We start from the raw sequence: 19,987 nt of genomic DNA on the forward strand, positions 1-19,987 counted from the left end.
CCTACTCTAGTTCAAAGGTCAGTATTGTGCGCGTGACAAAACAAACTGGTAGCCCTTAGTATGACTCAGTACCCATGAAGTAGCTCTCAGTTTCAAAAAGGTTGGTGACCCCTGGTCTACAGCAATCCCTGCCATGGCACATCAACATAATACCAATATTTACAGGCTTGTTTCAATCTGAGAAGAAGAATACCATGAAGTGACTGGATAAGTAACATCAGAGCTGGTGAGAATGTGATTTTGGACAAAGAATGTGTAATATCATGATGATGTGCCTGAGATTTAATACAATAAATAAGGCTCTGACCTATAACTAAGCCTGTTTAAGAATTTACGGTCATGGATGTTTAACAAATGAGCTTAATATGATTACAAGGTGCACTTCATTGTACCTCGCTCTGGATAAGAGCATCTGCTAAATGCCTTGTAATGTAATGTCATGTAATTAAAAGGTTTAATTAAATTAATAACTCAAAATAACGACATGAGACAAATTTATCTTCATTTAAATTAAATCTTTTAAAACAATAGACGGGTCAGACACAGGGATGTCACAATGTGACAAGAGAAGAATGTTTATATGTAACATTTTAAAGACCTTTTGGAAACTATATGAATGGATTATTGTCTTGCATCAATCAACGTGTCAAACAAATAGTCTAAATGCTGTAAGAATATGTACCAGCACCTACACGGTGGGTACAATATTATTATGTAAATTAACATTCTTTCAAACCATCTGTTACAACGTTATGTTAGCTAACTAACTAAATAAGTTAGCGATTTGCCTATATAGATTTAGCTGATTTAGCTAGTAGTACACAAGGGGCCATATTAGCTATATTAAAGAAACAGCATTCAAGTCATTTATTTCTTGTTGTGACTAACGTTCGTTAACTAGCCAGCTAGCTAGCTAGTTACTAGTCTTCAATTTAGTCAGCTAGATAACTAGTTTGATATTATTTAATGATGACATTTAAATGATATTTCAACCGTAACGTTACCATTCAGCATATTCAATATTTCAACCTGTCACACTGACAAGAGCAAAATGAAGTTTAGAGGCTTAAAAACTGCACCACATAAGCTTGCTAGTTGTGCTGTCACGTCTTGGTGATTCGGACTTTTTACCGCACATTTGGTAGTCTTGCAAGCGGTTCAAAGATGGTGTCTTCTTAAAAACAGATTGACTGACAAAACAGCCAATAACGTGCGAATCAGATTGGTGCTTCTGACAGGTGCGCTTTTGATGCACATTTGGAAGGCAGTAAAACGGCAAAGACGGTATCATGGTTAAAACGGTATCTTGGTAACGTTATAGCAGACTATGTGCGGGGTGGCACTGGGGTGGCCAATCAGATTTCACCACTGTTCCAAGTGTTCAGCATTTGGAGATTGGAGCTTGATTGCTATATAGTTCAACAACATTTTTTCTCATTTCTTCTGAAATTCCCTTTGATATTGTATGATTTTGGTTAAATGGTTCATTGAGTAACTAAGGGAACAATTACCTTTCAATTCAGAAGAGACAGATAGTAATTGACCATCACAAATTTGGAAATGGGTAAAAAAAATACATAAACGGATAAACCTACCACTTAACACTGTAAGGGCAATAATAAAAAAGGTTGCAAACTTGCCAGGAAGAGGACACAAGTGTATGTTGTTCCCACGGACGGTGAGAAAGCTGGGGAGGGAGGCCATAAAGAACCCAAGGATTACAGTTTAAGAAATGCTGAGATTAGAAGAGAGTGTTGTAATGTTTTGGCCGTACACACTATCAACATGTTTGGCGGCACAAGAGGAATATATTCAAGGAGAAGCACCTCATACCTGGGGCAAATATTAAGATCAGTGGCACAATTAATTCAACAAAGTATAGTATAGTAAGTGAAAAATGTTGGGCACCAATTTCCTCATTCCCAATTGGCCCCGTGTGTGCGTGTGTGTGTCAATGGGGGTGGCCTGGTAGACCTCATGCTGACATCCTGCTTTAAGACCCCAAACTTTACAACAGACCTGGCTTTCTACTTTTTGGCTTGAATTGAAAGTTAGCATCCAAGTCCTGCACCTCGGTCTGGTGTTATACTTTTCATCCCTGGTCTTTTGGAATGTTTGGTTGTCTTCATTGTCTTCATGTTTCTTGATTCTTCATTTTGGGAGGAAATAAGCTGGGGTCTGGTATGTTCTTCCATTGATTTCCTTTGTGACTGTTATGTATCTGTGTTTGTATCCTTCATCGTTTTAAGGTAGATGAACCATGCCTTTAGATTAGCCGTGAATCATTTTTGTAAGTAAATAAATGTCTTGATTTATTTTTATGAAGGTTGATCCAACAGGTTGCTCTGCCTATCACAGAACTTGGTGATTTAATTGATAATTTATATATTTGATCATAATTAACAAATTAAATCAAATACACATATTTTACATGTTGGTAAAGTGGGGTGTTTTAACAGTTGACACATTTGTGTTCAGTGTTCAGAGTGCCGGACATTTAAACAAGTTGTTGACTGTTAAAACTTCTGGATTCATAAATGGTTTACAACGCATTTTAATTAATCCTCGCCACTTTATTCTGCAATGCACTTGGGGGACAGCGTAAATCGGCTACGATGCTGCTGGGATTTTGTTTGAATACGATGTAATTATCCATGGTTGTCAATCCTGGAAGTGGTCAACAAGCAGAACACTCGATGGTACACGGATCCTTCAGTTTTTGACAGCTCCGTGAAGTTGGCAACAATTAGACTTCCTGTACAGAAGTTCCGGTTTCAACTTCCTGTGATTTTCCGTCAAAATAAGAGCTGCTGAGTAACGTTAAATAATGAGAACATAGTTACCGCGTTTGCTGCGCTTCCTCACATAATTACCATTGTTTAAATTCATTGCTGATAGAACTTACAAAAGTCAGCAAGCAACTAGCTTGCTATTTGACTAGTGACTATATTGTAGGCCAAGCATAAATTGCTTGACCCTGTCGGTTCAATAACTGCTCATTTGCATACCTGCTTACTGTTTGAAAAAAAAGTTGCCAAATATGAAGGGGCATACATTAAATCTATGTATAATATATATAAAATTATACATTTATTATCTAAAATCATGTTCCGAGCAATTGTTGCTGTATTTACAGTGTGGTAAGGGCATGCAATGCCATTGACTGTCAATTCACAAGCAGCTCATTTGCGTAGCTCATAACTCAAAAACTAGAAATTGTTTCAAAATGAAAGGGGGTATACATTTGTTAGCTGGACCCTTATATTTAATATTCTACAGTCCTTTCTGCAAAATCCTGTTCCGAGCAATTGTTGCTGTGTTTCTAGTGTGGGGAGGCCATACGTTGCCATAGACTGTCAATTGCCACCCAACTCATTTGCATAGCTGATAACTCAAAAACTATGAATTGTTTCAAAATGAAAGGGGGTATACATTTGTTAGTTGGACCCATATCTTTAATATTCTACAGTCCTTTCTGCAAAATCCTGTTCCGAGCAATTGTTGCTGTGTTTCTAGTGTGGGGAGGCCATACGTTGCCATAGACTGTCAATTGCCACCCAGCTCATTTGCATAGCTGATAACTCAAAAACTATGAATTGTTTCAAAATGAAAGGGGGTATACATTTACTCTATATACCCTTATCTTTAATATTCTACAGTCCTTTCTGTGAAATCCTGGTCCGAGCAATTGTTGCTGTGTTTCTAGTGTGGGGTGGCCATACGTGCTAGACCCCCATCAGTCTGGCTTCAGATCGGGCCACTCGACAGAGACCGCGCTGCTCTCTGTCAGTGAGTCACTCCATGCCGCACGAGCAGCCTCCCTCTCCTCTGTCCTCATTCTCCTAGATCTCTCTGCTGCCTTCGACACTGTGGATCACTCCATCCTCCTATCTGCCCTCTCAGCAACGGGCATCTGTGGCACAGCCCTGGACTGGATTGAGTCCTACCTCTCTGGTCGCTCCTTCCAGGTTGCCTGGGCTGGTTCGGTATCGACACCTCGGCCCCTCGCCACAGGAGTTCCCCAGGGCTCAGTCCTAGGCCCGCTTCTTTTTTCTCTTTACACTCGCTCCCTTGGCCCTGTGATCACTGCACATGGGCTATCCTACCACTGCTACGCGGACGATACCTAACTCTTCGTCTCGTTCCCGCCGTCTGATACGCAGGTTTCAGCCCGTATCTCTGCTTGCCTGATTGACATCCAGAGCTGGATGGACAACCACCATCTAAAGCTCAACCCAGGCAAGACTGAAATGATATTCATCCCTGCTAAAACCTCTCCCCATCTGGATCTCTCCATTTCCCTCGGGGATACCACACTCACGCCGTCACCCAGTGCAAGGAACCTCGGCGTGGTGATGGACAGCAGACTGTCCCTTTCCGAGAACATTGCAGCGGTGACCCGGTCTTGCAGGTTCTTCCTATACAACATACAGAGAATCCGCCCCTTTCTCACCCCCTACTCGACCCAGCTCCTGCTCCAAGCAATGGTTCTGTCCCGCCTGGACTACTGCAATTCCCTCTCGGCTGGCCTCCCAGCGTCTGCCATCAGACCCCTCCAACTCATCCAGAATGCAGCAGCTCGTCTGGTCTTCAACCTTCCCAAATACTCACACGTCACCCCCCTGCTTACTTCCCTCCACTGTCATGGCTCGCATCTAATTCAAAACATTGGTGCTAGCCTTCCAAGCAGTTAAAGGGTCTTCCCCAGCTTATCTACAAAAAATCATCAGATCCTACACCCCTGCCAGACCTCTTCGTTCAGCCTCCACAGGCCACTTGGCACCTCCCCCTCTCCGAACCTCCACCTCACGCTCACGACTACTGTCTGTTCTGGCTCCACGGTGGTGGAACGAACTCCCCGTTGAGGTCAGAACTGTAGAATCTCTCCCCACTTTCAAGCGCAAGCTGAAGACGCACCTCTTCAAGCAGCACCTCTCCCCGTCCCTCCCTACCTCCCTGTGAACCTTAATTGTTGTCTCTGTGATGTGCTTTGTGTATCGGTATTTTTAGTTGGCTAGGTAAGCAGTGTTTGGATAGTTCACTTTGGTCACTTTTGCTCTGTTTGTTTGTTAATTTGTTCTCAAAAAAATAAAATAAATAAAATTAAAATAAAAGGCCCTCGTCTTTATCTTTGTTGTACAGGTAGCAGTTGAAATTGTACTTCCCTCTAGGGTCTTTCAGCGAACTTATCCCTGGTTATGGGTTTGCACTTTGTTGTACGTCGCTCTGGATAAGAGCGTCTGCTAAATGCCAATAATGTAATACATTGCTATTGACTGTCAATTCACAAGCAGCTCATTTGCATAGCTGATAACTCAAAAACTATAAATTATTTCAAAATGAAAGGGGGTATACATTTACTCTATATACCCATATCTTTAATATTCTACAGTCCTTTCTGTGAAATCCTGGAAACAATTGGCTAAATGATTCCATTATAAACACATACCTGTCATTTTTAATCAGAACAGTACCCAAAAAAATAATTCTTGCAGTCCCCTCTACTGCAACTATTTGTTAGCCAGGAACTGTATAGTTTGTACTGCAAGACAATTGAGGTCTTGCCAAATTTACCAAATTTAAAAAGAAATTGGTGGAGATTTAAATTTGTCCTTGTTCCAGTGAATTTAGATTTGTTACATTGGACCATGATTCATATTACAATGGAACATTGCAGGATATTAGAGGGAAAAATATTTTTAAAAGCAATATTAATGGATTCACTGAAGCACCACAACTCATCTTTATTAGCAGTTCTTGACCGTCTCTCACACTTTACAGTATTTTGGCATTACAGGAAAACTACATCCAGTAAATTTGGTTTTTGAATATGCTCACCAATGTCCTTCCTTTCCAGGTCAGTTAGATGGGAGCAGCTTTGGACTTTACGTTTGTGTTTTCAAAAAGTATAATACTTGATAGTAATCAGTTAAATTGCAGTCCAAGTAAAATGCGAAAGGTTGTCCTGGATGACTTAACTTAAAATTAAATACTCATTAGAATTAGTCCAACAGTAAATCCTCCTTACAATTAAGGCCTCGGTTTGTTTCCAAGTCCCATTTGTGTCCCTACTTACTTCCCACTGCCATATTGTCATTTTTTTCCCCCTTGTCTTCATCACAATCATACTGCAGCGCTGAGACACCCCCCACATACTGCCCCAGGACCGCCACCTCCTTCATCTGCACCCTGCCAATCTCACACACATTCAAAACCCATCACATGAACAAATTGTTCATAATTAATTGTTAATTGTTTTATCTGACCATCATTGTCACCCATAAGCCAGCCAGAGGAGAATGGGCCCCCCACTTAAGTCTGGTTCCTCCCAAGGTTTCTTCCTTCTCCACCTTGGAAGTTTTTCCTTGCCACTGTTGCCCTAGGCTTGCTTTTGTGGGGGGAAAGGCTGGGGCTTGCGCTAAAGCTGTGTTTCTCAACTCTAGTCTTGCCGGAAGGTTTTTGTTGTAACCAGAAACTGAAACAACTAATTTAATAACTGAACCAATCATACCACCAAAAATGCCCTAAATTAAATAAATCAATTAATAAATTCCTGGTTGAGAAGCACTGCTCTAAAGCATGTACTGACAAATATAGCGTGAAATGTGCAACACAAATAAAGTTGATTTGACTTTAATTTCATTGTAAAGTTGCATTGTTTGGGTTTATCCCTGGGTATATAGGTCTATAATGAGCAGCATGTGAATTGACAGTCTATAGCAATGAATGCCCACCCTGCACCTGACACACAGCAACAATTGCTGTGAACAGGATTTTGCAGAAAGGACTATAGAATATTAGAGATAAGGGTCCAGCTAACAAATATATACCCCCTTTCATTTTGAAACAATTTATAGTTTTTGAGTTATGAGCTATGCAAATGAGCTGCTTGTGAATTGACAGTCAATAGCAACGTATGGCCACCCCACACTAGAAACACAGCAACAATTGCTCGGAACAGGATTTCACAGAAAGGACTGTTTAATATTAAAGATAAGGGTCCAGCTAACAAAAGTATACCCACTTTCATTTTGAAACAATTCATAGTTTTTGAGTTATCAGCTATGCAAATGAGCTGGGTGGCAACTGACAGTCAATAGCAACGTATGGCCACCCCACACTAGAAACACAGCAACAATTGCTCGGAACAGGATTTTGCAGAAAGGACTGTTTCATATTAAAGATATGGGTCCAGCTAACAAATGTATACCCCCTTTCATTTTGAAACAATTTCTAGTTTTTGAGTTATGAGCTATGCAAATGAGCTGGGTGGCATTTGACAGTCTATGGCAACATATGGCCACCCCACACTAGAAACACAGCAACAATTGCTCGGAACAGGATTTTGCAGAAAGGACTGTAGAATATTAAATATAAGGGTCCAGCTAACAAATGTATACCCCCTTTCATTTTGAAACAATTTCTAGTTTTTGAGTTATGAGCTATGCAAATGAGCTGGGTGGCAACTGACAGTCTATGTCAATGCATGCCCATACCACACCTGACAGACAGCAACAACAGGTGGCAAACAGTTTTTATTGAAATTTGTGCACAATTGTATATTCTCTGCAAATACATCACAATCATTTCCAACTGTATTAATTTAACAATTAAAATTGACAAAATTACAGTTCATAAATAATTTTATTCACCGAACTTTTATTTTGATAAATGCGAACCGGAAGTCTCCAATTGTGGCCAGCAACATTTGCCAACTTCACGCAGCTGTTTTTGACTATCGGAGCGGAAGAGCAAGTTCAACGAGCTGCCGTACGGATTCGGATTCATAGCACTAAAAACGGCAGTTTATGACTATGCTACTCGGGAGTCGGGACTCATATCCGTCCTCGTTTTCTGGATTGACCGCAAGTTAATAAGGGAATGCACGTTGCGGATTTCGTAGCTGGGTCGTTGGGAGGTGACGTACCGTCATTTAATACAGTAGTCGATACAGTTATGTAATGGGTTTTACAGAAGTAAAACGCCATCTGTATGAGTCTAAAAAAGTCATTTGTTATGCACATTACGCGGCTGTGCACACTCCAGCCCTTTTGCGACTTTTTATACTAGGCTAATTAGAAGTGTTTAAACATGTGTTCCTTTAAACAAACTCTGGTCTCAGAAGTGAACTCACTGAAACTAATCGGCTTGTCATATTCCGAGTTCAGTACGTTCCACGTACCCATGTAGCTGACATTGAGAGTGGCTGTCTTGTCCTGTCCTCCACAGGAGCCTTAGGTGTGGCTGTGGGTTACCCTCTGGACACTGTCAAGGTCAGCCTACAAATACAATAGTTTAAAATTTCACCGGTATTCGAATGTTAAAGTTAAGATATTTTTTAGGTGAGGATACAGACCCAACAGAAGTTCACTGGTGTTTGGCATTGCTTTCGCTCCACCTGTAAGACTGAAGGGGTAAGGTCTATAGTACTGCATGCAGTTCTGGATCTTGTTGAGTCGTGAAATAAGCATGACTGAAACAACCAAACAATTAATGAACAAATGTCTTATGGTCTCTTGAATTTTAAAATGCATTTATTTGAGTCAAAATTTAAAGGTACACTAGGTAGGATTTGTGTGTTAACACATTGTTATAAGACCACTGTAAATCCCTTCCTATTATTGAAAAAGGCTCACTGACTTGTTGACTCACCCTCTGCCTTTGTATAGGTTTCAAAGTGTACATTTGTCGGGCCGTCACTGTGTATCAAAGCATTGTACAGCTGTACAACAATTCAATCTCATTGGTTGAAAAACTTCCACAGCCAATTGGCGCTTTTATTGCTTATTGTCCAAGCGAAGACTACATATCGGCCTGTAGCGTAGTGGTTAAGGTAAATGACTGGGATACGCAAGGTCGGTGGTTCTAATCCCGGTTGTAGCCACAATTAGATCTGCACAGCCGCTGGGCCCTTGAGCAAGGCCCTTAACCCTGCATTGCTCCACGGGAGGATTGTCTCCTGCTTAGTCTAATCAACTGTACGTCGCTCTGGATAAGAGCGTCTGCCAAATGCCAATAATGTAATGTAATGTAATAAAACAATACCAGTTCGCTATCGGTAGCAAAAAGCAAATTAGCTATAGTTAGCTTGACAAATTTACAAATATCCACTTACGATAAAATATAGGCCATATATAGGCTATCTAATGATAGTTCTCCTGCTCCTGTCTCCCTCCCCATGTTGGCCACGAAATGGCCTCTGTATGTTTCTTGGACAGGATGAAACTGTCAACTGTAATTTCATTGCTCTGTACTGTGCAATGACAATAAAGCTATTCTATTCTATTCAAAGCAGCGACGCATAGTGTACAAGCGTTGTGCCTGGATATTTGTAAATTCGGGAAGCTAACTAGTAACAGATAATTTGCTTGTTACTGATAGCTGGTATTGTTTTCTAACTAGATAAGCAATAGTATACAGAGTTTCAGTGATTGCTTGTCTGGAGTGCAATTTGGGCAGCTACACGTTCCTTTTATCTCTTTATGTGTTCAATCATCCGTGTTTAGCTGAACCTTTATTTCTCTCAAACTGTAAGTTACAGTTGCATCGTTTGTGATAACTAAGATATGATAGTCTATTTCGCCAGCTAGTTACATAGCCAAATAACTTGCTTGCTCATAATATAGTTTATTAAAGTGAAAACTTCAAAAAGACAAAAACTGTAGATAGTGTTGTGTAGCACACCAAAGTCAAGATTTCATAAAGTCACCTGTTCAGCGAACCTTTTCTTTCTAGAACACTACACAAAGACGGCGGGCTCTATTGCATTTGTCTCTGTCAGCTTTCCAAAACAGTGCAGGAGAACGCTGAACTGTATAATAACACTTTATATTACGCATTATATTGATAGACTGTGGGAATAGTGTTGTGGTTTGAGGTTGTTTGTTGCGGCAATTTCTCTCTTGACCGTTAGGAGTCCGAAATTACCTAGTGTACCTTTAAGTCTAAAAGTATACCCCACTGAAATGTAATTTGGTCAAACCATAAGTGCTTTTAGAATAATGTTTTTTTTTTTTTTTTTTTTTGCACATTACCCATAAAAACAAACAGAAATATTTAGGCTTCCTCTAGGGAAATTAAAACATGATTAGTTTGTCCAAAAATAATAAACAGTGTTCTGCAGAATTATTGGCACAATGAATTAATATGAACACAAATGCTGGATAAAATTAACTTTATTCTTTGTGAAATATTTTTTATTTGAGCAATATGAGAAAAGTATATAATTGTTATACTATTGCTCAGAGATAAACAAAATATTTAATAGAAAATTATTTTGATTTAAAAAAAGGAATGCAACAATTATTGGCACCCCTGAATTTAGTACCCTCATAGAACAATTATTATATGTGATTGCATGGGATCTGAGACCATTCATCCATGTAGAATCTCTGCAGATCTCTTTGCAGTCTTTGGTCTCCATTTGTGGATTCTCTGTTTCTGCTCATCTTTTCATTGGGGATTAGATCAAGGAACTGGGATGACCACTGCAAAAGCTTGATTCTGTAACTTTGGCTATTATTATTTTTTGTTTGTTTTAATGGAATATATTGAATTTGAACACATAATTGACACATCACTTCATTGACCAATATGCAGTTTTGACATGTTTTTTAAAAGGTGATCCCAGTTTTGACTATAAATTAAGGAGTATAAAGCAGTGGGCCATAGAAAATGTATTCCCTGATTAAGTGGATTGCAATCTCAGAATGTTTGAGACCTTCCCCTGATTTATTTACATTTACATTTACATTTTAGTCATTTGGCAGACGCTTTTAATCCAAAGCAACTTACAAGTGCATTTATGAACTATTCCACACAGCTATCTACACAGGGATACTCTTAATATGCCCATTTTATTTCTTTAGGTATATGGATTCTTCAAGGGCATGTCGGTGCCCTTGGCCACAGTGTCTATCACCTCCTCTGTGGTCTTTGGAACCTACAGGAACTGCTTGCAGTGTTTGCTCCAACTGAAATCTGGTAGCCCAGATGCCATGCCCACCAAGCTGGATGTCTTCCTATCAGGGCTTGCAGGAGGCGTAACCCAGGTGACAGACACATGCCCTTGATTTATTTGTGGAAATGTTGCACAACAGTCATCATCTGAAGCCAAATATTGTATATTTTTGGTTGCGCTATAACTAACCAATTATGTCTCACTCACTATTTTCCAACAGGTGTTTTGGCATTCTGTAGCCAGTTGTGGCTAACCTGTGGCAGCATCAAATTGGCCAATTACCAACAATGGCACACTTTTGGAATACAAATAGTACAAATACTCAACTCACTATCAGTCAGTCAGCTATATTGGTCAGAGATTGGTGCTTGGATTATTTTTTGGGCTATTGCTGGTGGCCAGTGTTGGAGCAGTCTTGTTTCCTTTCGGATTTGTCACAAGCAAATTTATATTGGTAAATGATAAAATGAAAAAACAAAGGCCAATATTTGAAAACAGAAGTTTGAGCCCTATAGCAGGCTAAACTTTTGGCAGTGTCACTAACCAACTGTGACAGGACACAGTTAAGTTCATCTTGGCAGTAGATTAAAGTTTGCCAGGGTTTCTTTGGTTGCCATTGTATTAGTTCCAACTAACAACACACCAGATACCAGCAAAAATACCTGTTGCTGTCTGTGAGAGATTTGGTTCTCCGCTGACTGGAGCTATGGTTAGAGGCAGGATTTCAAAATTGGGGAGAAAGAAGAGAGAAACCATTTTTACAATCCGACATAGGACCACATAGCAGACGATGTAGAATGATGGTCTTCGTTACTGCCTCTTTGTGATAAAAAAATAAAAAGTGTGGAAACTATAAAGATTGTGACTGTGCTTATCTGGTGAAGGTGTTGGTCATGTCCCCACTGGATACTGTTAAAGTGCGGCTGCAGTGCCAGATGGAGCCCCGCCAATTTGCCACCAACAAAACCCTGCCCAAATACCGGGGACCTATACACTGCATGCTGACCATTGGCCGAGAGGAGGGGGTGTTGAGCCTGTACAGGGGAGCTCCTGCCCTTGCCCTACGGGATGGCCCCTCCTTTGCCACGTACTTCCTGACCTACAACACCCTGTGTGAGTGGCTCACACCAGCTGGGCAGAAACAAGCAGGTAACCAAGTGACTGAGTTTGCCCATGGGGGTGTATGACAATTGTGGGAGGGGAGGCAGAAGCCTTATAGGAAATGGTTTGAAGCTGTGTTTTCTTCCTCTAGAGTGGCCTGTGGTTATGCTAGCCGGAGGATTGGCCGGGATATTTGGCTGGACTGTTGGGACACCCATGGATGTGATTAAGGCTCGCCTACAGGTGGACGGGATGGGGAAAAGGAGGTACAACAGCTTCCTGCACTGCATTGCTGAGAGTGTTCGTCAAGATGGACCTGGTGTCTTCTTCAAAGGCCTGGGACTTAATTGTATGCGTGCCTTCCCAGTCAACATGGTGGTGTTCATCACATACGAGCAGGTGGTGAGTCTCCTCAGGATGCCACCAAAGGCCCCTCACCATTAGGCCACCATATAGGAAACTTGGAAGGCTACCAGACCTGGAATAAATGTGTCTGCTTCCGGTGAAGTTCCTGGGTAATGTGAGGTACCGTTTCTGGAAGACTTTGGCTTGTGCAATTACTTTTTTCTGTTTTTCATTCTATAACTCATGTATATTAACATTTGCTAGATAGAAATTGCAAGTTACCAAGTCTCTAAAATGGCTCAGATCTTGCTTAGTTGTTCTGTTGTTCTGTCACAGGGTATATCAGGTTAATAAAGCAAGGTAGAAGGGGCAACATAAGCCCTGAGCACAGCCCAATTGTTCTTACTAAAATGAGTATCTAGACCAAGGCAGCTAGTCATTGAATTACTGCAAATATAGCATTTATAGTATGAATCATATTGTACATGCTACTAAGACAGGAGAATAAAACTGAGGGAAACGTCTGCAAATTCAGGTTGTCAAATAACAACCGAATAAATAAGTTACGGTAAGTCATGAATTCAATAAAAAAAATTAGTTCATATGCGACACATGGATCTTATGTTCCATCATACACTTACTGAGCATAATATTAGGAATACTAATACTCCCTTTGCTCAGCCTCAATTCTTTGTGGCATGGATTCCATAAGCTGTTGAAAACATTCCTTTATGATTCTGTTCCATGTTAACATGATTGCATCATGCATTTTCTGCAGATTTGCCAGCTGCCCATTCATGCTGCAAATCTCCCATTCGACCACATCCCAAAGCTGTCCAACTGTTATGTTCATGAAACCGGCTTGAGGCTACTTTTGCTCTGTGACATGGTGTATTATCATGTTGGAAGTAGCCATTAGAAGATGGGTACATTGTGGCTGCCAAGGGATGTGCATGGTCAGCAACAATACTCAAATAGGCTGTGGCATTTAAGCAATGATTGATTGGTATTAACTAAAGTGTACCAAGAAAACATTTCCCACTCCATTACACCACCATCACCAGCCTGCACTGTTCACACAAGGCAGGTTGGGTCCATAGATTCATGCTGTTGGCGCCAAATTACTGTATGTGTAGCTAAAATAAGCAAGTACACTAGATCTATGCCACAATATAGCTCTTGATACTTTAGTTCTATATTTTGACTTCACATAACTGACCTGTAACTGTATCAGTTGACTGCAAACTCAAGCTCATGTTTGCACTTTTAAAAACTGGAAATATGATCTGTATGGACATGCACTCAATGAACCAAGACTTGGGATTATGTGTTTGCAGTGATTGCAAAGAGGAAAAGTGTATTTTTTGTGTGTAATTTAGTTGTTTCTCTTGTATTCCTCAGGAGTTTATTTTGGAATGCTGGAATGTATAATATAATTAAAACCTTTGCAATATTTAAGCCTGGTTGCAGTATTTTGTGGATGTGAATTTTTAAGAAAAATGAATTGCTACCGAATCAGATTTTTTGTAAAATACTACTGAACTAAACTATAATAAAGCTACTGAAACTAAACCTACTGAAACCTTGATAGATTGATGATTATGAATACTATGAAATCATTCTGAATGTTTGTTCTTTTAATGTGCTATTTGGTGGTGTTAGATTTTGGTGTTTTCAAGATATAACTGAGTTAAAATGTTTTACACGCTCTGTTCTGCTCCTATTCCTGCACCTTTAAATGCATGTCCCCACAGTCACCCTGTTTCCCCCACTCTATTTAAATTTCCTTTCAAATGCCTTGATTTGAGGTCTAGGTGCTGATAACCATTTGGCTTTGCCCTAACCAGGAAACCTGTCAATAGACAGGATATTATCATATCTAAAGGGGTGCTTTGTCACAGAGGATGAAGCACTTCCTTTCAGATAGTTTCCATTGTTCAGATACTGAATATAAACTGTGTCATTCCCCATAAGGATGGTGTACGATTGGAGAAAGCTCAGGAGAACGTACACATTACCTGGAACCACAAATAAAGAGCTGAACTTGTCTTACACCCTCGAATTTCGACTAACGACTCTTTCTTTCCTGAACGCGATTTGAAGTACCAGCAGCGAACAGTTATAATTAAGAAGAAGAAACAAGAATTTCTTCAGTGGACTGTATTGCTTTGCAATGCGTATATTTTACACTAAATTATGCCAAAATTCAGTTTTTAACTGAAGTAGCCGAAGAAACCATCAGTTCTCTAAGAAGATTAAATTGAGAGAAAAGGACAGGTTGGGTGCATCAAACATTTTCTTCTAAGGGCCATTGACTTTGTGTGTTTCATATGTTAGATGGGGACAGCAACAGCTCTCTAGTATCTTGTTTGCAGAAGTCTGACCAGCCTAGGGCTGGGCTGGTGCAGGTTATTTTGCATTCATTCCTTTTTTCACAGTACAATTTTCAATCACTATGGTAACAGGGTACACTGACAGCATTAAAACTAATTAAAAAGCATTTTCAAGATGCCATTGCTTTAGTGACAACAGTACCTTATTTTGTAACATGTGGGTGGCAAAAAAAGCGTGGGGGATCTGGCGCCTCCTCTGCACTTTGGCAATCCACATACACCAAATATGGTAATGTCAGTGTCATTTTCACAGCAAGGATCCAGCAAAACAAATGCATAATAGCTTCTAATTCAGAAAAATGTGCTAACTCATAGAAACGTTGATAGAATGTTTATTGTTTATTTAGAATTACCACAATAATCTGTATCCATTCAAAAACAGAACATATTTTGAGTGAGAATAAAAGCTTCACCTTTCACTGTGTTTGGGATTCTGTAACTTTGCTTTAGTAATATTTAGAGTAATTCTGACTCTTGGGAAACAAACCCCAAGGGGTTACCTTTCAGAAGAGATCAGTATTATCCCTGTAGTTAAAAGGGTTCAAGAATAGTAACATAATACTTTATTTTCCATATGCCATTTTCAAGCTTGTATCAAGAAAAGGGGTTTTACTTAAGGGGTTAATTTCAAATTTAATGGAAGCCTATGGACCTGTATTTTTTTCATTGGAAACCTGATAAGCTAAGGTGCTGAAGCAGTTGCACCTACAACCATTTGAACATTTGGATAAATGACTTTAAAATTTGCACTGCAACTCTCTTAATGTGCAGATGTTCTTATCTGCTTAATGTAGGGTAAGCAGACAGGGCAATGGCTAATAGTTTTAACTGAGACAAAGACATTGATAGATACGATAAGGGACAAGGATAATGAACAGCTTTGAAAGAAAATTCCCTCCAAAAGTATTGGAACAGCAAGGTCAATTGCTTTGTTTTTGCTATACACTGAACACAATTAAGTTTGTGGTCAAAAGATGTACATGAGATGACATATCCAAATTTCAGCTTTTATTTCTTGGTATTTTTATCTAGAAGTCATAAACAATTTAGAACACATCACCATTTGTATCAGACCACCAAATCTTTAGGTGAGCAAAAGTATTGGAACATGTGACTGACAGGTGTTTTGTGTTGCCCAGATGCGCCCTGTTAGATTTGTTGGTTAAACAATAAATAGTTCTGAATGTCTACTCTTGGTTTTAGACTTGGGTTTTGCCTGTGAAGACTGCATTTGTGTTAGAAATACAGTACTGTGCAAAAGTCTTAGGCACCTGTATAACATTCTGTTCAGATAATATTCTTTCAAAAATAATTCAATGAAAGGTCCTAAATAAACGCACTATACATTTTACATTACATTTTATTAATTGGCGGCACGGATGGTGCAGTGGGTAGCACTGCCGCCTCACAGCAAGGAGGTCCTGGGTTCAAATCCCCGTTGGCCGGGGCCTCTCTGTGCAGAGTTTGCATGTTCTCCCCGTGTCTGCGTGAGTTTCCTCCGGGTACTCCGGTTTCCTCCCACAGTCCAAAGACATGCAGGTTAGGCTGATTGGAGAGTCTAAATTGCCCATAGGTATGAGTGTGTGAGTGAATGGTGTGTGTGCCCTGTGATGGACTGGCGACCTGTCCAGGGTATATTCCTGCCTTTCGCCCAATGTATGCTGGGATAGGCTCCAGCCCCCCTGCGACCCTGTTCAGGATAAGCGGGTTAAGATAATGAATGGATGGATGGATGGATGGATTTTATTAATTTGGCAGAATAGTTAAAAACTGAATCAAATCAAAACAATTTTGTGACCATTGCATCACTTCCAAGCATGTTGGAGAACTTGCCACAGTTCTTCTGCAGACTTTGGTTGGCTCCTTGCTTCTGATCTCAGACAGCTTTCATCAAGTTTTTATGTAAAAAGTAGTGAATTACTTACAGTAATATGTTACTTTTTATATTAAATACAAAAATGCCTCTGTAAAATTTAATCTTTTGGAAAATGAATATTTGTAAATCTGAAATCTGTTCTTTTATCCTAACACACACAAAACAATAAACATTCAAGTTCAGTGTGCCTAAGACTTCTGCACAGTACTGTATGTCTAGGAAGTTTTCAAAAAGGCCATTTGGAGACTCCAGAAGGACACATGGAAACTAAATGAGTATGGAAACCAACATGAAGACCAGAGAGCTGTCTTTGGGAGAAAAGCAAGCCATTTTGAAGCTTCAAAAAGAGTAAAAAATCCATTGCTCAAGCAGTGGGGATAACTTGTACAATAACTTGGAATGTCCTGAAAAAGAAAGAAATTGGTGGCAACAGACATCAAACAGGTTCACCAAGGAAAACAATAGCAGACATCTATAAATACCAGGAAATAAAAGCTGAAATTCTGAACTCTTGTCTTGTCTTCATCTTTTTATCTCAACCCCAGATGTATTCAATGCAAAAACAAATGAATTGGTCTTGCTGTTTCAATACTTTTTGAGGGGACTGCAAGTGTGTTCTAATGATTTTGAAAGGAAAATAACATGAAAGGGGCCATGGGTACAAGTCAGAAGAAAGGAAATAAGCTCTTTTAAAGCCAGGGCATTTGTCATGGGAAATATTAGCTAAAGTCACACCATGGCAAAGTTACTTAAAATCATGGAAAATGGAAACATTCATTTATTAAATTAGCCAATAGATCTCATCAGATTGCAGCAAACCAACTAGAACTCATCAAGCTAACCAGTGAGTCAGCTCCATTTAGCACATAGGAGTTTTATTTGTTGGTATGTGTTCTGAGGGCAAAAATATTCATTCATTGATTTTAACTATGTTCTGCTAAGCAAAGTTAAAGGTAATACTTGTATTTAAATTGTTCAACTCTTTCGCTGCTTTGGATTGAACACCCTCCTGGTTACTTACATTTACATTTACTTTTTTGTCATTTGGCAGACGCTTTTAATCCAAAGCGACTTACAAGTGCATAGGTTCTACCACAAGTCAAAGCATCACATCCAGAACTCGGAAAAAACACAAAGAATGCTGTTCTAAACATGTAGTCGTCATCATAAGTGCAAATGGTTTTTTTTAGTTTTTTTTGGGGGGGGGGGTTAGACAAGGATAGGGATATCAGAAAGGAGGGGCGGGGGAAATCAGGAGGGAGGACTAAGGTAGAGTTTGAAAAGGTGTGTTTTGAGTCTGCGTCGAAATAGGGGGAGGGATTCTGCGGTCCTGACAGTGGTAGGCAAGTCATTCCACCACTGAGGAACCAGAACGGAAAACAGGCGTGAACGTGCAGCTCGACCGCCAGGTGCATGTAGAGAGGGAACCATAAGGCGACCAGAGCTGGCAGACCGGAGTGGTCTAGCTGGGGAGTAGGGGGTGATCAAGGATTGTATGTAAGGTGGGGCTGTTCCCTTAGCAGCCTGAAATGCCAACACTAGGGCCTTGAAACGGATGCGTGCGGCAATAGGAAGCCAGTGGAGGCCAATGAGAAGCGGGGTGACATGAGCCAACCTGGGCTAACTGGTGATCAGGCGGGCTGCAGCATTCTGGACCAGCTGGAGGGGCTTGATGGCACACGCTGGGAGACCTGAGTTGTGACCTAGCGCAATTCATTGTGGGACACTCATGCCAGGGTACTGTCCAGTGTTCATATGCTATGACATTTCATTTTTGGTGACATCCCCATAGTTTTAGCACACTATTTTATGCAGTGGTGGTTTCGGACATACTAATAGTATTACACGCTAAATAGTAAACTAGTATGCTAATTCGGACACAGCCTATGATATTTCACCAAATGTAGTGTGATATCTGGGTGGTTTTATCAAGCGATTTTATTTTGGACATACTAATTATATTTTGACACACTAAATAGTAAACTAGTCGGATATGCGATTTTGGGCACAGTGGATACCAGGGGCCTCATTTATAACCATGGCGTACACACAAATGACTTGAAATATTTGTACGTCACTTTCGAAGCGTAAATTGGGATTTATAAAAAAACAGGAAAAAAAGGAAATTAGCGTACATTTACGGAAACTTTGACCCATGCGTCAAAGTTTCCTACTCTGGATCCCTCCATCATCCAGAACTACCGCCCAGTATCTCTTCTTCCTTTTCTATCTAAAACTATAGAACGAGCCGCTTCTAGTCAACTTTCTTCTTTCTTTTCTAACAACAACCTGTTAGACCCCCACCAGTCTGGCTTCAGATCTGGCCACTCGACAGAGACCGTGCTCCTCTCTGTCAGTGAATCACTCCATGCCGCACAAGCAGCCTCCCTCTCCTCTGTCCTCATTCTTCTAGATCTCTCTGCTGCCTTCGACACTGTGGATCACTCCATCCTCCTGTCCGCCCTGTCAGCAATGGGCATCTGTTGCACAGCCCTGGACTGGATTGAGTCCTACCTCTCTGGTCGCTCTACCCAGGTTGCCTGGGCTGGTACGGTATCGACACCTCGGCCCCTTGCCACAGGAGTTCGCCAGGGCTCCGTCCTAGGCCCGCTTCTTTTTTCGCTTTACACTCCCTTGGCCCTGTGATCACTGCACATGGTCTATCCTACCACTGCTACGCGGACGATACCCAACTCTTCATCTCATTCCCACCATCTGATAGATAGATTTCAGCCCGTATCTCTGCTTGCCTGAGTGACATCCAGAGCTGGATGGACAACCACCATCTAAAGCTCAACCCAGGTAAGACTGAAATGACATTCATCCCTGCCATTACCTCTCCCCATCTGGATCTCTCCATTTTCCTAGGGGATACCACACTTACACCATCACCCAGCGCAAGGAACCTCGGCATGGTGATGGATAGCAGACTGTCCCTCTCCGAGAACATTGCGGCGGTGACCCGGTCATGCAGGTTCTTCCTATACAACATACGGAGGATCCGCCCCTTTCTCACCCCCTACTCGACCCAGCTCCTGGTCCAAGCGATGGTTCTGTCCCGCCTGGATTAGTGCAATTCCCTCTTGGCTGGCCTCCCAGCGTCCGCCATCAGACCCCTCCAACTTATCCAGAATGCAGCAGCTCTTCAACCTACCCAAATACTCACATGTCACGCCCTGCTGACTTCCCTCCACTGGCTGCCTATCATGGCTCGCATCGAATTCAAAACATTGGTGCTAGCCTTCCAAGCAGTTAAGGGGTCTTCCCCAGCTTACCTACAAAAAATCATCAGCCAGCCAGACCTCTTCGTTC

At 40.9% G+C, this 19,987-nt stretch overlaps 1 protein-coding gene across 5 annotated transcripts; it reads left to right on the top strand.

Annotated features, from left to right (window-relative positions):
- The first annotated feature begins 7,745 nt into the window (after window positions 1–7,745).
- Window positions 7,746–14,468, top strand: LOC133128483 (solute carrier family 25 member 47-B-like). Of its 5 annotated transcripts, XM_061242054.1 has the most exons (6): window positions 7,746–7,918; window positions 8,230–8,273; window positions 8,343–8,414; window positions 10,869–11,051; window positions 11,845–12,109; window positions 12,213–14,468. In XM_061242054.1, the coding sequence occupies exons 1-6, from the start codon at window positions 7,882–7,884 to the stop codon at window positions 12,503–12,505; spliced, it is 894 nt and encodes a 297-aa protein (XP_061098038.1). In that variant the 5' UTR covers window positions 7,746–7,881; the 3' UTR covers window positions 12,506–14,468. The 5 variants fall into 5 exon arrangements, with proteins under 5 accessions (XP_061098038.1, XP_061098040.1, XP_061098041.1 ...); XM_061242056.1 differs by lacking the exon at window positions 8,343–8,414; XM_061242057.1 differs by lacking the exons at window positions 8,230–8,273; window positions 8,343–8,414 and having other exon boundaries at window positions 7,783–7,918.
- Window positions 14,469–19,987: the final 5,519 nt, after the last annotated feature.

Source organism: Conger conger, chromosome 5 (assembly GCF_963514075.1).
Source record: "Conger conger chromosome 5, fConCon1.1, whole genome shotgun sequence".
In the NCBI taxonomy this organism is placed as follows: Eukaryota; Metazoa; Chordata; class Actinopteri; order Anguilliformes; family Congridae; genus Conger; species Conger conger.